The sequence below is a fragment of the Macrosteles quadrilineatus genome, unplaced genomic scaffold, assembly GCF_028750875.1.
Source record: "Macrosteles quadrilineatus isolate MER2022 unplaced genomic scaffold, UCM_ALF_1.0 Scaffold_1__1_contigs__length_201487025, whole genome shotgun sequence".
NCBI lineage: Eukaryota > Metazoa > Arthropoda > Insecta > Hemiptera > Cicadellidae > Macrosteles > Macrosteles quadrilineatus.
In genome coordinates, this window is record NW_026542594.1 from 17,647,003 (window position 1) to 17,667,843 (window position 20,841).

At 36.3% G+C, this 20,841-nt stretch overlaps 1 protein-coding gene across 1 annotated transcript in view; it reads right to left on the reverse strand.

Moving 5' to 3' along the window:
- Positions 1-20,841, reverse strand: part of LOC128994935 (eIF-2-alpha kinase activator GCN1) — a 300,111-nt gene that overhangs the window by 174,705 nt on the left and 104,565 nt on the right. The window contains exons 30-32 of the mRNA XM_054419780.1: positions 16,937-17,251; positions 15,407-15,573; positions 11,128-11,240 (exon numbers count right to left, since the gene is read on the reverse strand). Coding sequence (XP_054275755.1) covers positions 11,128-11,240; positions 15,407-15,573; positions 16,937-17,251 — 595 coding nt within the window. The remainder of the gene's footprint in view (positions 1-11,127; positions 11,241-15,406; positions 15,574-16,936; positions 17,252-20,841) is intronic.

Genomic DNA, 20,841 nt, shown 5'->3' on the forward strand with positions numbered 1-20,841 from the left:
TAAGTAGCCTAACTGTTTTTATCCCTTGATCTGTAGGGAAAATCTTAGATCTACTTGGAGATGAGATGTTGTTTACTTTGTGTTTTATTTCATACATAGCAGTTACTATTCTTTTGTGTACAATTTCATTTTACATCATGCGGAGCCAGTTAAGACGAAGAGACAATAACTAATAGCTGACATGTGTACTAAACAGTTGTGAGAAAATTCGAATAGGCCCTAATATCAATTTAGAATTGTATAAGAACCTCAGTAAAATTGTGTTGGTTAGTTGTTGTTAGACAAACATGAAATTATTTTTAAGTAATAATAATGAGTTAAAAAGTTGTAATGCTAAGAGTTGTTAGAATTATTCCACACTAAGATGAAATTTTCACATTAAGATGGAAGAAGTAATAAAAAATCAAATGATGTAAACGTAGCAATTTAATAATGTAATAGCCTACATATAAAACTAATTTTAAGATAGGCTGAGAAAATTAAGAATGTTAATTTTGAAATAGTTTTGGTTGTAAATTGTAATATTCAGTAAACAAGTGAATTAAAAAGTAGCCTAATGCTGTTGAGCACTTGGCATTCTGTGTGTTTCTAGGAAGTGAGATAGAAAACATGCATTCATAAGAAATAGGCCATAGCAAAGGTACATAAACAAAAGTGTTAAAAAATCATTATTAGTTACACTATCAGCAGAGTTATTGTAAACTTAAATTTAATTTGATTTGTTTCATAACCACTAACTATGTTAATGTTGTTTTGTAATGAGAATTATTTTGAAGTAAGAAGATAAATGTTTCTTTTGTCAAAGAGGGAAATGTTATAAGTACTCATTTATAATCTAATTGTATTTTATATTTTGTTGTATTGGCACAACTGTAACTATCAGTAGTGGGGGAGCCTCGTCTGTGAGTCTCTTCCTTCTTCACTTTGGTTTTAATAAAGATGGCAGCTTTGAGTTAATTGAAGATGTTTGTTTTATTTAAATATATATGCACCACAGCCTACTTTAATAATAATAATGACTGAAGAACAATCGCTACAGCCTCTGGATCACTAATTTTAAGCTAAATGTTTATGTTACATGGCTTCGTCAAGTGATCCTACTTCAGTAGTACACTACTATAGTTTCGGACTTAAAAAGTCCATCTTCAGGTTGAACAAAAACGTCAATAATTCATCTAACCAATTTGGTTAGATTCGTCGTTACACTTGGAACACATATACGAACACGAAAAACACGAAAAAAATAATATAATACTGTAAAAAACTGGCCAGTGTAGTTAATCACAGGGGACACGTGTGGCGACGCCGGAAGATGAGTCACGACTCTACTTTTAGGAGTCATATGTTAGTAGTTTTTTGTGTTTTTCGTGTTCTTGTATGTGTTCCAAGTGTAACGACGAATCTAACCAAATTGGTTAGATGACTTATTGACGTTTTTGTTCAACCTGAAGATGGACTTTTTAAGAGTCTTCATCAGTGGTAGCCATCTTGAATCTTAGTCCCATAAGACTAATGTTAACTTGGTGACGGTATTACGTCTCTTCCGATTGTTGTAAAGATATAATTTTTATGTCAAATTAAAGGCATGGTAGTTCTCTAGCTAATGTATTGCGTAAATTGTTCATTACGAGGCCAAATTTTGAAATATAAATAGATTAGTGAGCTATAAATCAAATATTTTTTAACTAAAAACTAAACCATATTTTCAAAAAATAACTAATACATTAGCTAGAAACGTGCCTTATAATCATAATACTAAATTTTGAATTTTTTATTTCCATAAATAACTGTGTAATTTTGTGACAAGTAATTACGTTGAGTATACTGATCAGAGCGCAGCAGAGTGGCCAAGCAGGGAAACTCGTGAAGGCGGAGTGATACACTGAAGTTCCGGAGAGAGTGGCGCGGTAATTAGAGTCCATATAATTTAAAAACTACAAATTTTTGTGTAATCGTTTGCTGTATTACCACTTTTTTATGTATCCGGAACTCTTGGTACTACTTAATAGACGTGATTGATGCTGCTTCAAGCAATCAGATGATTGTGCTTCATAATACTGTAATGAATATTAATTTTTCCCTCGATTAGGCGGATTGATTTTGAAAGCCACAGGAAGTACTTATGCGAGAATTCTTCCACGTATGTAGTATATGAGTAAATTTAATGATGTAATGTATTGTGTTGCCTTTGTGAAGACTATGATTTAGTAATCCGGAAAGGGGCACACAAACAATGTAAGCCAACGACATAACGGCACAGGGGGCTGTAAACTAAAAAGCGCCTCTACCTAGAAACGATTAACAAACAGGAAACTCCAAGTTGTCTGGACCAGTCTTATCCCCTAATGAATTCTGTGTGGCTGAATATGTCTTACTGAATATAGCAGTTAGAAGTACTATATCGTGTGTGATTAAAGAATTAATCATAATGTAATGTAAAATCATTAATGTAATATTTATAATCTACTGTAATCTTTCTATCGTATATCTTTCTAGCTTATCGTAATATTATTTAAGTCAAATAAATTAAGCCATGCGTGTTACAGATTTATTTGTATCAAGCATCAAGAAAATCCAAATGTAAAATGGTTTGCCGTGTATAAATAAATAAACAGCTTACCCACAATTTTACATCCTAATCGTCAGTTCCTTGTTAGTTCTCGATAGTGTTTATAAACATTGTCGATAGTTCCGGTTTATTAATCTAAAAAATTACAAACTTTGGGTATGTTAAATTCACGCTAGCCTGTCCATATTTCAAAATCGTTCTAATTATAAAAAAATTAGAGTTAATTAACAGAGTTTTGTTATTCGTCAGTTCTGGTTAGTTTCGACAAAATTTTTGTCAGTTTCGAAAAAATATACGGCAAAATAAATAAGCGGATGTATAGATTTGGGGATGGTTAACTTCACGGTACCTACCACGAATAATAGAAAAATCCCGGTATGGATCATAAACATACACAAATGACGTTTTTGGCCCGAATCCTGTAATAATATCATTAACATATGGTTTAGACAGTTTCATTTAAACAATGTTAAATAATGTTTACTTTCGGGCCAAACACGTCATTTGTTTATGTTAATGATCTATATGGGTATTTTTCTAGTATTCGTGGTACCTACCCATTTCAAAAGTCATTTAAATTAGTGTTAATCGTTAGTTCTGCGTTAGTTCTATGATATAGATATAGTATATTTCATAACAAGAGTAGAAAATGAGTCATTCATTACATATTTGAGACCATGTTTGAAGTGCAAGATTTATCGAGCACTTTAAATGGTCGAGAATATGTATAGACACACTTTCACTCGTGTTTTGAACGTTACTTTTCGCTACACCAGAAAGAATAATCTTTTTTTTTTCATTACAAAACTCATAGCATTTTTTAGGTTATGCCTTCAATTTAAAGTTAATATTTACTTTAGTTGTTGAAAGTTTAAACAGTTGATAAAACAATAACAAATATGTTTACGTCGGCAAAATCTAAAATAGTATATTACGTTACTAGTCCTAAAATATGTGTAGGCGAGCTAAGAAAACTAATAATTGGGATATATACCATACTGTTCTCACAGAATATAACCATGCAGTACGAAAGGCTAAAAGGCTTTCATGGAAAAATTTTTTGTGGAAATTTATAAAGTATCAAGGATACTTCTAGAATACATAAGGTACTTGTTAGAGACAGGCATGTTACTCTTGGTGCCGTTGAGGGACCGGATGGTGTAATGGCTTTTGAACCTACCGAAATACTAAAGGTTATGGTAAAAACTCATTTCCCTGGTTGTATTGTTTCTGAAGTGCAGCAGGAGGAGGTGAGTCCAGAGCGGCCTAATCTAGGCCGTCGTGCCACTCATTCTATGTGGAGCACTGCTTGCCGCATAGTCACCTTCAGCAAGGTAAGATGGGCTGTTGGCTTATTAAGACCCTTCAAATCGCCGGGTCCTGATGAGGTAAGACCTGTTTGTTTGCAGGAGGGTCTTGACACAATTATACACCCACTCTGTAAACTTTTCAGAGCCAGCTTAGCCTTAGGACACATTCCCTTAGGGTGGTGTAATTCGCGTATCGCATTTATTCCTAAACCAGGGAGGGATAGTTACACTGATCCTAAGTCATTTAGACCCATTTCTCTATCTTCTTTCTTCCTTAAGATCCTAGAAAAGTTGGTCTCAAGATATATGATGGATACAGCTCTTAGGACACATCATATTCATAATAATCAGCACGCGTATGTCTCAGGAAGATCATGCGAGACTGCGTTGCACCAACTTGTAAGCAAGATTGAGAAAGCTCTAGAGAGCAGTGAAGTGGCCCTGGGTGCCTTTCTCGATATTCAAGGTGCTTTTGATAATACTGGTACTCCAGCGATTCTTAATGCGGTGAGAGCAAGAGGTTTTCACGGTATAATATGAAGATGGATTGAATCCTTGCTTCACAGTAGGAAGGTTAGGCTCTCACTCCATAATGACACTATCGAGGCAAGAACTACTCGAGGATGCCCTCAGGGGGGGGGTTCTCTCTCCCCTCCTTTGGAATTTGGTAGCAGATGACCTTATAAGGACCCTCAATGAAAGTGGGGTTTTCGCCTTAGGTTACGCTGACGATGTTGCAATCCTTGTGGTTGGAAAGTTCCACGGAACCATAACTGACCTTATGAATAGAGCTTTAAGGGTAGTGGACCGTTGGTGCCAGGAAGTTGGGCTCTCTATAAATCCCAGGAAAGTTGTAATGGTACCCTTTACAAGAAGGAGGAAACTGGATGGGATCGGCCCACTAAGACTGCAGGGCACTGTAATAGAGCTGCAGAATCAGGTGAAGTATCTTGGTGTAATTTTGGACAGATCACTTCACTGGGGACCACATCTTCAAAAAGTCACTGAGCGTGGCAAATGGTCCCTTATGGCATGCAGGCGGATGGTAAGTGGCACATGGGGGTTACAGCCTAAACTTTTGCACTGGCTGTATGTATCTGTTGTTCGACCCGCCCTTACTTATGGTTCGCTTGTGTGGTGGCCAAAGATGGAATCTACTATAGCTGTCAAAGCTTTAGCAGGAGTTCAAAGGCTTGCTCTTACAATGATAACTGGGGCAGTAAGCAGCTGTCCTGGAGCGGCTCTAGACTGTCTGCTTGATATGCTACCTATCGACATTTACATCAAGGTGGTAGCAAGTAAAACAGCCCAACGCCTTAGATGCGAAAACTTATGGATAACCTCAGGAAACAATAAAGGGCACTCCAAAATTGTTCAGGTGGTACATAATGATGAATTGGACTTGCCTTCAGATCACATGTCCAAAAAATACTCCTTTGGAAAGCCTTTCAAAGTACTAATACCAGATAGGAAGGATTGGTCTGGCGGAAAAGGACCCATACCCACAGGTGATTTAGAATGCTATACTGATGGTTCTAAGATCAATAATGGGGGCACTGGAGCAGGTGTGCATTGGACAAATGGAGGCACTGGCATTTGTCTTCCAATGGGGGTGTACCCAACTGTTTTTCAAGCAGAGGTCACTGCCATTCTGGTTTGTGCTCGAGAACATCTTAACAAAGATATCAGAGACAAAACAATCAATATCTATACTGATAGTCAAGCGACCTTAAAAGCATTAAACTCTTACAAATTCAACTCCAGGCTCGTGTGGGACTGTCTTGCTTCTGTGTCTGAGTTGGATAGGAGAAATGACCTTACGCTTTGCTGGGTGCCAGGACACTCAGGCATAAAAGGTAATGAAGCTGCAGACAGATTGGCAAATACTGCCTCTGCGACATCAATGATAGGCCCACAACCCTTCTGTGGCATCTCACGAAACAGTGCATGTTCTTCGATTGCGTCATGGGCCAAGGAAAAGCATCGCAAACGCTGGGTCGATGTCCCTATCCTAGGGTCAGCAAGCTTACTCTGTTTAGGCCTTCTAAAAAGGTCGCCTCTGACCTCTTGAGACTAGACAGACGAAGAATTAAATTAACTGTTAAACTGATAACTGGTCATGGAAGATTCAGGAAACATTTACAACGGATGGGCTTATATGATGGTGAACCGATCTGTAGGTACTGTGATAGGTCAGAAGAGACAGCTGATCACTTACTCTTTGATTGTAACAAGCTCTCTGACGCTAGATTGATAACTCTTGGAAATATGGCTAGAGGTAGATACCTTCCTGAGGATGAACTAATTGGGAAGCTACAGGCATTAATTGGGCGCCTTAACTTGTAGGTCAACAAGAAAGCAATTGTCTGGGGTACGCAAATATTCGACTTCGGATGAAGTGCTTTAAGGTCTCGACCTGCCCCTGTTAGATAAGATAAGATAAGAAGACCCAATCAGGTTGTACGTTTTTGATAATGTAACAATTAGTTATTTGGTACAAAACACTACTTGTTGTAAACAATGTTTTATTTATGCAGATGTCTTCATTAATAGTAAAGTTTATTTTGTATATAACACGTGTTTTAATTTTATCTTCCATTATATCATAAAAAGTTAAGTTAAGTAAAGTTGCTTCACGTATATTAGAACAGAAACCTATATACTGTAGATCATAAACATAATCAAATTACGTATGCTAATAGCATAAACATGATCGTTTAGTCAGTTCCATGTAAGCAATGTTAAATCATGTTTACTTTCGGGCCAGTAACATCATTTGTTTATGTTTATGATCCATACCGTGACTGTTCTAGTATCCGTGCTAAGCTCTAAGAACATATATAATGTTTACGTAAAATATCTATTTTCTATTACAGTACGATCAATTGAAGTAAGTGTATCAAAATCTTTCATAAGAGAAAGGCATCCGCATTTGAATCATCACAACAAAACATTATCAACAATCAACTAGAAATCACTACCAGTTTAATAGTAATTTAATACAGACTGGCAGTTCAGTTTGGTTCACAATCAATTCTTTATTTACGATAAAAATGTGTCATTAAATATTCCTATGTGTCACATGCAGGGCAAAAGAAAATGTGTGTACGTCAATATTTTACAATGTCTGCAACTGTATTAAAGTATTATCCTGTCATAACTTCAGGACTACTTGTCCTGAATCTTATTTTACTAAGCATACTCGCCTTTGGCTTGCTAACTGTGTAAGTCACTAGTAACCACAGCCATGGTTTAATTCGATTCGTTACAAATCATTTAATCAAAATGCCTAATCATTTAATGAAAAACTACTTCCGGCGAGATATTTGGTTGGAATGTGGAATATTATAGCTATTGTATAAAATAATAGTTTAATGTGACTGTGGACCCAATTTTGTACGAAACACGTGAACACACGCTGTTGTATAATCTCGAGTAACCGACCCAGTCTTAGCAACAAGGGGCCAAACACTTGGAATGTAGCGCCGGCGACATCCCTTTCACTTTCAGCAATTTTACAACCCTTGCCACCCCTACACATGCAAAGAAAGAGAGACAGTAAAACAGCTGTCGAAGTCGATCGGGTCGACCTAGCCTCGGTCGTCAACTCGCTTTTTTTTTCTTCGCCTACAAGGGTTTGAATAGGGGCGTGGGAGAACTACTTGTGTGATGCGGCACGCGTAATACCGGAAAAGGCTTTCGGGTAGTTCTACAGAGCGCCGCCAGAATTGGGTCGCAGGGTCGCGTCTGAGTTGCCACTTTGCTATTGAAGACTCTTAAGTCCGAAACTATAGTAGTGTACTACTGAAGCAGGATCACTTGACAAAGCCAGGTAACATAAACCATTTTGCTTGAAAATTGTTGTTCAAAACGTTCTTTCCATAAATACTTTAGTTCTAAATTTTCCTTAATACTGAAGCCTAAACTTAATTATAGGTACAAAATGACTCAAATTTACTCCCTTCTAAATAGTTAGCTAAAACTTACTAGGCAGTTAACTTAGTTTAAAAAATGTCTAGAGCCATTTTTCTTTCCAAGGTAAGTAGCCTATGTTAAAATTATTGGTTTAGCAGTGAATCATTTCAACAAATAGGTATATTTAACACTTTTGCAATGGTATATATTGTTTTGATTTGAATAAGTTTGGTTGTTTAATTGTTTTTTTGTACAAATAGGCCTAAGTTTTATTTACTTAATCCCTTAATAAAATGATTCTACACTATTTAAAAATCATCAGTTTTAAAAATTAAAATAGCGATACTGCATTTTGTTTAAAAAATATAACAATTAAGCAGCCAAATTTAAAAGTAGGTACCAATGGTACCGAACCCGATTTTGGTTAGGAACCGATACGGGTACCAACATTGAAGTGGTACCGACCCATCACTACTTTTTATGAAGATAAACTTATTACTAAGTTGAACTTTGATATGTTCAATCAATATTCATTCTAGGCCAACTTTTAGTAAAGCTAATTACTATTGTTTGGTGACAAGTAAACCACCTTTGTCGACATATAGTCACAACTGAACTACCTACTTAACCCTTTGAGTGCTATGCGACGATATATTTTGGCGTTTACTAAAATCTCTAAGGGATATAGAGAGGAAGGTTATTTTAACAAAAAGTAGCAAAACGGCCATTGGTGACCTGCATATTCATAGGATACACTAACAACCACTTAGCTAAAAGAATCACCCAATCCGATGATTCGAGGTGTATGTCTAAACCAAGGATTATGAACATCTTACTATGCCCCAGTGGATGTAGTATATCGCTAAAAACACACAGGTCACCAATTATTTGCTACACAGGACGGGAATCGAACCTGAGCAAACGAATGCCACTGGCCAAGAGACACATGCCCTAGCCTTGTCGACTATCTGTGCTTGGGGACTGAGGAGTTAAAAACAGGTATTTAAGCTGACGCCAACGATTGGGAACACATAGTGCTACAGCAGGTTGTTCAATGCGTACCAAGGTAGCAGCACTAGTTAGTCACGGACTATTTAGATGATATTTTTCAGTTGAACCACAACATTGGTCATAAATTGTGTTACTGAGGCTTTGCTGCAAAAAACTATTTTTCCTAAAATGGCTACATTATAATAACCTTATCATACTAAATCAAGGTCAAATTTAATATTACATTGTAAACTAGATGTCTTTTGATTTTATGAGATTTTGCTTTTGTGACGGCCCCAAAAATTCCCAGACCCATTACATATCAGTTGGGGAGGTTTTTGTTACACCCTCAGGAAACCCTGTCTCTACCGTCACAGAAGCTTTGCTTTATTTCAAATATAAAAAGAGGGTATGTAATATTGGACTGTTAACCTCCCAGCTTTTTGCGTCAACCAGTTGCCTCACCATGGAATATTCCGTCAGCATGGCTCAGCGCTGGGTCAGGCCAACGTTCTCGGAAAGTGTAACGCGCATGGCTGGAATTTGCTGATACAGCTCAGCAAGTCGCTCGATGAAATCAGTTATTGCGCAGCTATAGTTTGCCTAATGCCCTGATGAATCGTTAGGCAGCAGCACTGCCCAGGGTTTGCACTGACGTCACGCGGCATAGCCGCAACGTGATTGGCTGGTTCCCCTCCACGCCCAACTCTGGGCTATGGGCAGTGCACACTCAGTTGAGTTAGTCTAAATTCTAAATTCGGCTCGGTCGGTCATCTAAATTGTCGCCTTTCCCTCACTCTTCTAAAATGTATTTTAAAAATAAAATCTGAACTTAACTTTGTAAAACTAAGTGACTCATATCCAAATTGTATTCTTTCTCAATCGTCAGCTAGTATTGTAACTATTAACTTGTTCGCTACTGCAATAATACGAAATTTTTCATTCACGAGGACCAGCGACGCACATATGCGTCGGCCGGGTTCCACCCATAGACTGCCGTCGCATATATGCGTCGGCTAGTCACATTAAAATAGACTGCCGTCGCATATTTGCGTCGGGGTTCTAATGTTATTAAAATGCTTATATCTTTGTAACGGTCTATTTGAAGGCACTGAATTCCCTGCAGTGGTCTACAGAGATGTCTGACGCACAACTGCGTCGCTTGGTCTGTGGATATGATGATTGGTGACGTCATATGATAGTTGGAAAAACTGGTCTTTACTTTTTTGCATCACTGTTTGTATGTATGCAGTATGTATGCTGAACTATCCTATGTAGCTTTCATATTTGTTCGGTTATAAACTGTTCTTGATCAATCAGTTTTTTATTTTACTTATTTTTACCTCAAAACACAAAAAATGAACTGTCGCATATATGCGACGTTTGGTCTAATTCAAGAAAACTATGATAATTTTCACTATTGTCTTCGCTGTAGACCGGGCGTCGCAAATATGCGACATTACAAAAGGTTATTAATAATACAAAAAAACAAGAATACATTAATTACAAACACGATTGTAGCGTATTACAATGTAAATGATCACTGTTTTACAGGTTTTCGCCCGTAGTCTGTGTGTACTGTTTTCCAAGTGACAGCCGGTCTGTGTGTAAGATTCAAATGTATACCTCGGTCTGTGGCAATGACCGCGGCGTCGCATATATGCGACGCTCAGTAGCGAACGTGTTAATAAGTATCGAGTTTGTAAACTAAACGCAGACTAATCACTCATCTTTCCTACAGCAAGTCGATAGCTAAATACTTTACCACTGTTTTTATCATAAGTAAATAAATTATTTATTCGTAGTGCATTTTCGTCGTTTCATTCCTACCTGTCACACTTGGTGTCAGTGCGGGGTTAGGTTCAAGAGTCCTAAATTAATTGGCTATTTAATTATTGTCGCGCAATCAATTACTTAGTCGGAAATCATAATTTCGTTTTGAAGTGTCGCGACAAACAATGCTATCATAACATTACTATTTATAAGAAAGCTTGAAGATTTACAACAAAAACAAAGTTTTATTTAATGTTTACTACAAATACCCAGACTTTGTTATATATTTGTTATTGTCTTATTTTTCAAAATTATCCTAATTAATAAAATAGTGACAACAATACAGTTAAAATTCAACAAAAGGTAATGGAATTAAAAGGCAAACAAAAAAGTCCTATGAAATACAAATTATTGGCCTAGCCCTGAAAGGGTTAAAAGAGGCCTACAGGATTTGTAGTTGCAAATTAACCTACCCATTTATGGCCCTTGTTGCAATTGCAACTAACCTACCACCAAGTGATGTAAGATTCTAAATGGAAACAAGAATTGAAAAGTATGCCATCAACAAACCTGTTTTCCTCTGCAACATCAAATCTTGCGACCCAGACTCTTCTGATTAATCTAAGTACAAGGTCCTCGTTGTCTGACTGCTTCGGCAGTGCAGGAACTATCACAGTCAATCCCTGCAACAAGCATCCGTTGATAATATTGCTTACACTGCTGAGTACTACTGTGAGCAGATGTTGCCATTTCTAGTGTACAGTAGACTCCCTCTTATCCGGACTCCTCAGGACCGAGGCCAGTCTGGATAACGGGTTTTCCGGTTAAACCGACGTCCCCAAAAACTCATGAAAACGACTATTTACTGTGATATTCGACTTAAATTTAGGAGTGCATTGTATTTAGACACGTGAACACTGGTCTCAAATCTTTCCCACAAGAACAGTCGTTTCAGAACTGCCCACTTCCTGCCGATCTAGTCCGGTTGAACCAATGTGCTGATAAAAATTGTCCGATTAAACAGATGTCATTTCCGCCGAGTGTAGTCCGGTTAATCCGATGTCCGGTTAAAAGGTGTCCGAATAAGAGGGAGTCTACTGTATTATGGGTAAAAGGAATTGAGGTCTCCAAACAGGGACATCACAGAATTAAAATAGGGTTTGAGAGGCAAAACAGTCTTTAATCTGTTTCATAATGGTGAGAAATCATACTATCCCCATTGAAACTTCGAGTGAAAAGCATTCTTTATCAAGCTTCCTCAGCTTTATAATAAGATGAGTTTTAAAATACTTTGAAGTTCCCTTGTTGCACGAGAAGAAAAATACTAGGGGTCTGTGGATCACCGTGAAATTTTTGGGCCAGTTCAGGGCAATAGATGGCCTGTGAGGTCGGGTCGAGACAGAAATTAACTTCAGGCCAAGCTCAAGTGAGGTCATTTTTCTTGACAGTTGGAAAACTGCAAGAACCAGTATCAGACTCCACTATTAACAATTGTATATTCAATTTCATTACAAATATTTTGCTGTTGCAAACAGTTTTTCAGTGTTTGCAACAGAAATTTTTGTTTCCACCTGAAGTCGATAAAGATCAAAGGGAGTTGCAAACTTTTGTTTGCAAAACTGGTTTCGGTCACTATGTTGCGTTGAAACACAAAACAGAAACATTTTCCCGCCATCCCCTACGCTGCCACCTCCACTCTCACTCACGTGATCACTCGCACCACCCTGTGTCTCGACTCAAGTGTCATTATCCTCTCTGGACTGCTACTAGTTACCTCGTGCTTGTTGTGAGTTATCTCGTGCTTGTTGTGAGTTATCTCGTGCTTGTTCTGAGTTAGATCAGTGGTGAGTGACAATGGAAAATTTACTGAGTGAGATGACAACATTCTAAAGTTAATTAGCTTGTACAGAGAGCAGCAAGTCCTGTGGAACCAAACTATTTACGATTACAAAAATAAAAACATGAAAAACTACGTATGGATATTTCATTCAAAATGACATCCTCAGAAGGACTGATTCCAGGAACCAGAACATAGGCGAGTCATAATCAAGGGCGAAAGTGTTTCAATTATTTTCATGAAACATGGAAATAAAACCATGAAATAAAAATTGCAAACTTGAAAAAAAGAAAAAAAACTTGAAAAAGAACTTGCAAAAAAACTTGAAACTACTGTTTTCAATAAAAGTTTTCAACTTTTTGTTTGAAACGTTGGTGTAAATGCGGCTTATGGACATATTTTAATATAAATGGTATGAATGCAAAAAATTTAAAGCTGGATCAGAACTATTACCTTTTCCTCTTGCTAAAATTAATCTATTATAACTATTATTATAAAATAGCCAAGGTGATTTTGGAAATGAAACATAACCAATATGGCACATTAATACTGCTAGCACCTGCCACGCAGCCGCTCGACTAAAAACTTTTCTCACCACTATATAAAGTGTGAACTCGAAGTCAAGGACCTAAGAAGAGGTATCAAGTTCTCATTTCGTTGTTTATTGGCTGTTGCTAGAGTAGCGTTTGCTTAGCAATTACGATTTTTCTAGAACAAATAGATGATAAAGCAGAAGAGAACTACAGAGTTCAAATAAAAATAAATTTGTGTTGACTCTTCCTGCTGCTAGACGTCTTTAAATGACCTCGTTATCTCTATTAAAATACTGTCCGCGAGAGTAAAGAAGTCCCCTGAGCTCCGGCCTATTCGTAGTTTGAAGGCGTTACGCTTGAACGTTTCGCACGACAATTACTGTAGAGCCGTTTTCACGATGCTCTGCTAGTTTAATTTAATATCTGTATGATTTTTATAAATCCATGTCATAATATTTTTTTGCATAGTCATACAATTGAAGGAAACCCATTTTCTACTGTTACTAAGGCAAATTAATAACCTTTCTACTTTAAGATTTTTGTTTAGTTAAATGTAACAATACCAATAAAATACAATACAATAAAATCCTTTTTAAATCCGAGTTTGAAAGCATTAATCCCAAATAATTAGTTGATCCATGAATATACTTATGGTGAATTCATATTACCGGTACATTATTATTATAATAAGTACACGAGTACAGCAGTTTCAATAGCATTCATCGCAATAAACAACTTATTATTAAAGTTATTAATCCTATTACCATAAACCTAAGCAAAAAATCAAGAAAACAAGCAAAATCCCTTCGTTTGACCCAATGTCTACGACAAATCACGCGGTTTGACGCGTTCATATCAGGTAACACGCCATTGACTTCTTTGCCAAATTTACTGGAATGTTAAATTACTGTCTATCCAAGTTTCGTCCAGATAGAAAAGTTTCCTTTTTTGTTCCCTTAGCTTTCTTATCTCTCGAAAATACTTAAACCTCCAATTAATGATGTCGGGCCTTTCAATCAAACATTTTTTATGGACCAAATTTCTTCCACTTGAACCCCATATCTTTTAAGAGACGCCGAAGTGCCCATTCGCTCCATTTAAAATTAATTCTTTCTCTCAAAACAGGTAATAGTTTTTTTACATGTAGGAAATTTATTTTGTTCTTGTAAAAATCGTGTATTACATCTACAATTACACGCCTATCAAAGCTATCTATTTGTACTTTATGGTGGTCAGCCTTCTTGCGTTTTTTCCCGGGTGTACAGAGTTTTTCATCCGGAGTTTGTTTGCTGGCTTTTCTAATTCGTTTAATAGTTTTTTTCTGGCACTTTACAATAGTTTGCGGCACGTTCTGTTGCCTTTTCTATCGGCACTAACAAATTTTTGTCTTTACATTCGTTGTCACAACACTCGATCACCCGTCTAATTAAATCCCTTTCTCCACTATGTATAGTAGCACCAAGTTTTCTTAAATCCATAGCTACAAGGACTGTCCAAAACAAAACAGAAGTCACTACGCGAACACAGGAGACTGTAATGAATCAATTGACGTGACCATATGATGATAATACACTTACCAAAACAAAGATATGAGTAATTATGTTTACAACAGTTGTTTACAGACAGACATCGAGGCGAGGCGAGGCGATACCCTCCAAACATAGCTGCGTATCGCTCTGGCTCAAGGGACTTCTTTACTCTCGCGGACAGTACTGTGAGGTGTGTTTTTGGTTAGGGTTAACTAACCTAAAACTTACCTTCGATTTGCTCTGGTATTTAGAGATGATATTATCGTTTTTGTCTAAGTAGAAGGGAAAACTAAAATCAACTAATACTGAAGATTTTATAATAACTTAAATAGCTATGGTAGGCTAGTAGATTTGTAACAATTTTTAAGTCTTGTGTTATTTTTAGAATGATTTTGGAGTGACTTATTTTGGCTAGTAAAACATGTCTCACACTGCTTACACTAACAAAACTAACTCATCATTTGCTATTTAAAAAAAAATAAAACAATTAAAGCAATATTTCCATGATAATTAAATAAAAACGCCTTCTCAAAGTATTTTTTAATTTTAAAATTAAATTTTTTTTTATCTTGTCTTGAAAAAATCTTGACCAAAAGATAATTTTGTCTTGTAGAACGAGATTTAAAATTTCCCGAAATTTTGAGACCCGTCCATCCCTAGTATGAACTATTATATATTATACAAAACAACACATTTTGGCCCGACACCAAAAAATTACAACAGTAATGACACAATTCAAAGTAAAAAAGACTGGTCTACAGCCCCCAGAAAAATACCATCCCAAAAATCAGGAAAGAGATGAAAATCTTACCTGTACCATTTTGGGAATTAAAAGTCCCATCTACCCCTAGGAGATCACACTGATATTGGCGGAAGTAATAAGACTGAAACCTCTAGACATAAAATGTTTACTATAATGCAAAAACATGATAATAACTTTGCTCACTCACCCTCAGTCCTGTATCCCTGACCACCTGGGAAGGGTTCTGCAGGGCTCCTAATAACACATCAATTTCGTCCACACTAGCACTAGCACAGCCTTGTGCACCAGAGCCTGATGCTGCCACGTCTAGCAGTGTAGCCACTGCTTGCTGCTGTACACGCCCACTGGTGTGGTCTGTAAATAACATCAGTAGTTGGTAACAGCAATACACCAACATAAAAAAAAACAAGCTTCAGATTTTACAATGGGATGAGATGTCTACTTGTGTTGGTTAGTTTGTGCCATTGACTTAAGTAAAATTACCTGTAGGTAAATAAATTGACTACAGTAAAAAGGAAACTGCTCACATCTGTTATTTTAAAAGTAGGCCTAATAGTAATAATTTGTTTTTGTGATGTGTCGATACCAAAATGTATCGATTCTTGATACCAATACCAGTACCTAAAAAATTGATTCTCAATTCTTGATAGGTAGGTACCGATACAATTTTTTTTATAGTTTTACCAAATTCTTTAAATAGATTGGTTACACTACAGTAACCCCTGTCTTTATGTCCTTTCTTGAAGTATTTTTGAGGTAATGGGGTGTTTTACAAGTAAAAAGAAAAATGAATGCAACAAGGAAAAATTCTAACTAGACTTTTTTAACTTAACTTTTTTAACTAGACCTATCCAATTTAAGTTTATACTCTTCTTAACACATTAAATAACTACCATATAAAAGGTAAATGAAGATCTTTTATTCTTTACCATGAAAGGTAAACAATTAACACGAAAAGAAAATTTTATTCTAGAGGTGTGTAAGCCAGATGAAATTTTCGGTCAAGCCAACTCGAGGATATCGTGATCATTACCTGCGGTCGTGGATACATCATCATCACCTTCCAGGATCATTGCAAATCTTGAATATCTTTCTCAGTCACAGAAACATCATCACTGTCTTTTGCGGTCGAGGCAAAATCCTGAATATCTCTCTGCAGTAACAGAAACACTTATATTGTCTCCCATGGTCACGGACACGTTATGAACGTCTCCTGCGATCATAGCAAAATCACAAACATCTCCCATGGTCATGTAGACATTATCATCATATCCCGTGGTCGTGGCCAATTTCTGATAATTTCCCGTGGTCGTCTGAATATGATTATCTTCTCCCACCAGTCAAGGACGTTAAAAAAATTCTTAAAATTCGCAAAATTCTTATCATCTTCCGTGGCCGTGTGTACATTATTATCGACTTCCGGGGTCTTCAAAACATCATCGTCGTCTTGTACAATCGCGGCAAAATTCTGGTCATCTACCGCTGCCGAGTAGACATCATCATTGATTCATCATCCCTAATTAGTTTTATTTTATTTTTTACTGAACACCTCAATGTATATGCTAATCCATATTAATTCCAATTAGTTGAACTTTTTTATCTTTTAAAATCATTACTTTGATCTTCTTTATAATCCTCCTGCATGAAGACAGAACAAAACTTATGCCTACAGACAATTTTATTTTTTATTTATTAATTTAATAGCTGAAGTACTCACTGATAAGGTCAATGAGCAGGTCAAACATCTGTTTTCTGGGCAGTAGCCATGGGTGGAACAGGTCCAGATCATCCTGATGACCACTGTGGCTGCGTATCTGTGCATGACAGGAGATGATCTGTAGACCCGAGGTGAGCAATGGGTCCTCATCTCGGTTCATCACATGCATCAGCGCCGATCGGATGAGAGGGAAGCAGTAGCAGAAGGCGGGGCCGGCCAATGGCCGACCCCCCACCACCCCGCCCCCACCCAAACTGCGGTTTTGTGGGGTAGTAACACGGTGTAGCAGCGCCACGGTGCGTCGGGTTGCCTTCTCTGTAATATCACAAGGAAGTAGATGTGGAAACTGACATTTGTGTTAAAATGTTGAAATGTTTAAAAAAGTTGATAATTATAGCCAAGTAAATACCCCTGTAACAGCAAATTTCACACCGTGCCTACACTTTGTGTAATTTTTTGAACAATCAGATGACATTTAATGTGATAAAAATACCTTGAATTCAATGATTTTAAAAGTCTCTAAATTACATGTTTTTTTTATTATACACATTTTTTTTTAAGTTTAATTCTTAAAGCTCCTTAACTGAGATCCGATAATAAAATAGATTGAAATAAGTAAGTAGTATTGTTGTTACTAATTGTTACTAGGGGTACAGTATCAAAAATCAAAAAGATACCAGGTGAAATCCATTGAAATCGATGGTTACTATCATTTCCACTTACCATCTGTTTTGTATATTTACCGTCTTGTGAGTAACAGTATAAGCGTAAATATATGTTTTAAGTGTTATAAGACGTTTCTTTTATTTACTTTCCAATAATGAATGTAGTCAGATGATGTTGTGATACTAGATAGGTTTAGGACAATTAATCTAACTCAGTTAAATAGAGCCATATTATATCAGGGGTCTTCGAAGCACCGAAAAAGTCGGTAAAGTACGGTTCTAGCCTAATTACCACCATCAGTTCAGTACATCATTTTACTCAGTACAAATTCGGTTTGGTACAGCCTATAATAAATTTATTATTTACAATACACTATCATAGTCAAAAAGTAGTTTTCTTCAAATCAAACAGTAAAACTTAAGACAAGCCAGATTGCACAATGGATGTACTTAGTTGTCACACAATGTGAGCAGATGGCAAGCAGCCGCGAAGTAGACAAGAGTTCTTCAAGTGGGTTATAAAATGAATATTAAATATAAACACATTTACGGTATTATTATGTATGTTGTTTCGTTTCATTCCCTTTGTTTAATTTGGAGTGTGTGTGAAATAAAAATTAACTATCCTTATATATAAGTACCTGGGGACCGAGCTTTGCTCGGGGGAAATCATGAGTTTACTCTGAAAGCAGTCTTAGTATTGCAGATACATTAATCCATTCCCAAACTCCACACACAATGCTTGCATTTACTGCTTCCTTCGCAACTCCATACGCCGTGAACCTGTTTCCCTCCATTTTATACCATTTTAGGATTGCAGATACCTTAATTTAATCGTCATAAACAGTTCCCACACTCTAGACCGATCGCATTTACTACTTCCTTCACCACTTCCTACGTCACGGACCTTTTTTTCTCCCTTACCATATCATTTTAGGATTTCAGATACCTTATTCTAATCGTCATAAACAGTTCCCACACTCCGGACTGCTCGCCTTTACTACTTCCTATGTCGCGGGCCTGTTTCCCTCCCTTCCTATAGCATTTTAGGATTGCAGATACCTTAATGAATCTAATCGTCATAAACAGTTCCCACACTCCGGACAGCTCGCCTTTACTACTTCCTTCACCACTTCCTAGCAAGCATACATACATACATACAAGCAAATATTGCTCATATTAGAGTATAGGATACGTGAAGGCGATATCTACGAAACACTACTCCTCTATTAATAATGGACGGATTTTTACAAACGATGTGTCAAAATGAAGTATTGTTTGTGTAAATGCCCCCTTTCACCAACTCCTGTGATAAAAGTCCTCGGGCTTTGCCCCATGGGCCATCAAAATCCCAATGTATTGCTTATGGATAAAAGATTTTGTTTACTACAACGGACGAATAATTTGTATTAATTATAACTGTTCATAGTAAAAACATGATACACACAAGAGCGTTCGTTTTCAATTTCAATAACTGGAGTGGAGTCATTGATTCCATAGTTGGGAAAGTTAGTCAAAATTTCTAACTGGTTAGAAGTTAGAAGATAGTCCCATAAAAAGTAACTGATAGAAGTTACTAGTTAGTAAGTTTAAAAAGTAACTGATAGAAGTTATTAGTTAGTTGAAAAACTAACTGATATAAAATAAAGTTAGTTTTCGACATTTGTAGATGATAGCTGTTTGTTGGACGGTTGTTTTAAAGGATTTCATATGTAATGAAATAATGACACATCTTAATGGTTACTAATTATTGTGTTTTAATTAAATATTAATTAAACATCGTCACATTTATATTACATGTAATGTAAAAACATTCATTAGGCCTACTACAACAAAATTTACTTTAAATGCCTATTAAACTTTAAAAGAAGTTGTTTTTCAAAATTGGTGTCGCTGATTCTTCCTCGTCTGTTACTCTGTTAGTGATGACTAGGCTTGCCACTTTGAACAGGCGTTCGCAGTGAACAAAGTTGTTTTTTAATTTGTAGTTATCTTATTATAATGTATTTGTTTCATGACTAGTGAATATTTTGTTAGTAAATTTATGTAAATATAACTAAATAATGATTTACACATTAGTTTGCCGTGAGTGAATACTGAAGCAATCAGTGTGGTAGTCAGGTACACATCGGCAACGTCGCAGATTCGCACGTGCTCCCACCCGGCTGGGAAATATCGTACAAACACCAGGTGACCAGTCACAGGAGAAATTTTTGTCTACAAATATTAATCTGTTTAAAAACCACCTTTGTTCGCATTATAAAATCTGTCATATTGGTGTTATTTCTTGTGTCACAGCAAACAAGATGGTATTTTGAACAAAATTTTCAGTGTCTTTTTAACGATGTTAGCTTACGTTTTAAAAATTAACAGCAGCATAAAAACTATTGTGAATAAAATGTTTGAAATGCATGGAAATGTTAACAATGAACCTACCAATAAGCCATAAAAATTTCAGAAAGATTGGCTCAGTGGTTTGTTTACAAATAAATTTTAAACTTCAGTGTTAGTGCAGAGTTTCTTAAAAACCGGTACTTTTTAGGATCTTTCAACTATATAAATGTTTCTGGTAAACGGAATTTTTGTTAATTGACACCACGTAAAACGTATTTAAACCAGCTTATATTTAATTTTTGTTTCAACAAAATCGGATTATTCATCTCAGATATATTTAGGCTCAAACTCGAGTGCACATATTTATTTCCCCGACAAAGGTGATACAAAAACTTGTCATCACTCTGTTTTCAATAGTTCAAAAGACAAAAACAAATAGTGATCATCTCACCTTTCCTGACATAAACACTACTTTCGATACACAAACATAAGTTACAACTAAAGTTCCCGGTTAGGTAAAAACACAGTTTGTTGATGTTCAATTAGCTGAATTTTCACTAAAATTTATTGTACAACAATTAATGGACAGCAATTAATGGATTACGAAATATCAGATAATTTTTTTAAAGTCTGATGAAGTAATTTTTCCATTGGATAAAAGTATAGTTTATTACTAAATTTAAAAGTGACCTATTTGTGGCGAGATAAAGTTTAAAAGAGCATGGGAAACACATTGAGAAACATACTATAACTGTACTAAAAAATAAAAATTATATTCATTACAAAAATATATAGGCCTATTCCACTTCAAGTTAAAAACGAGACCATCACACTTTTTCTCCACTTACCTCGAAGCACTTGTGACAGATGCTTTAATTATTTTTGTTTTGGGTACAAACACAATAA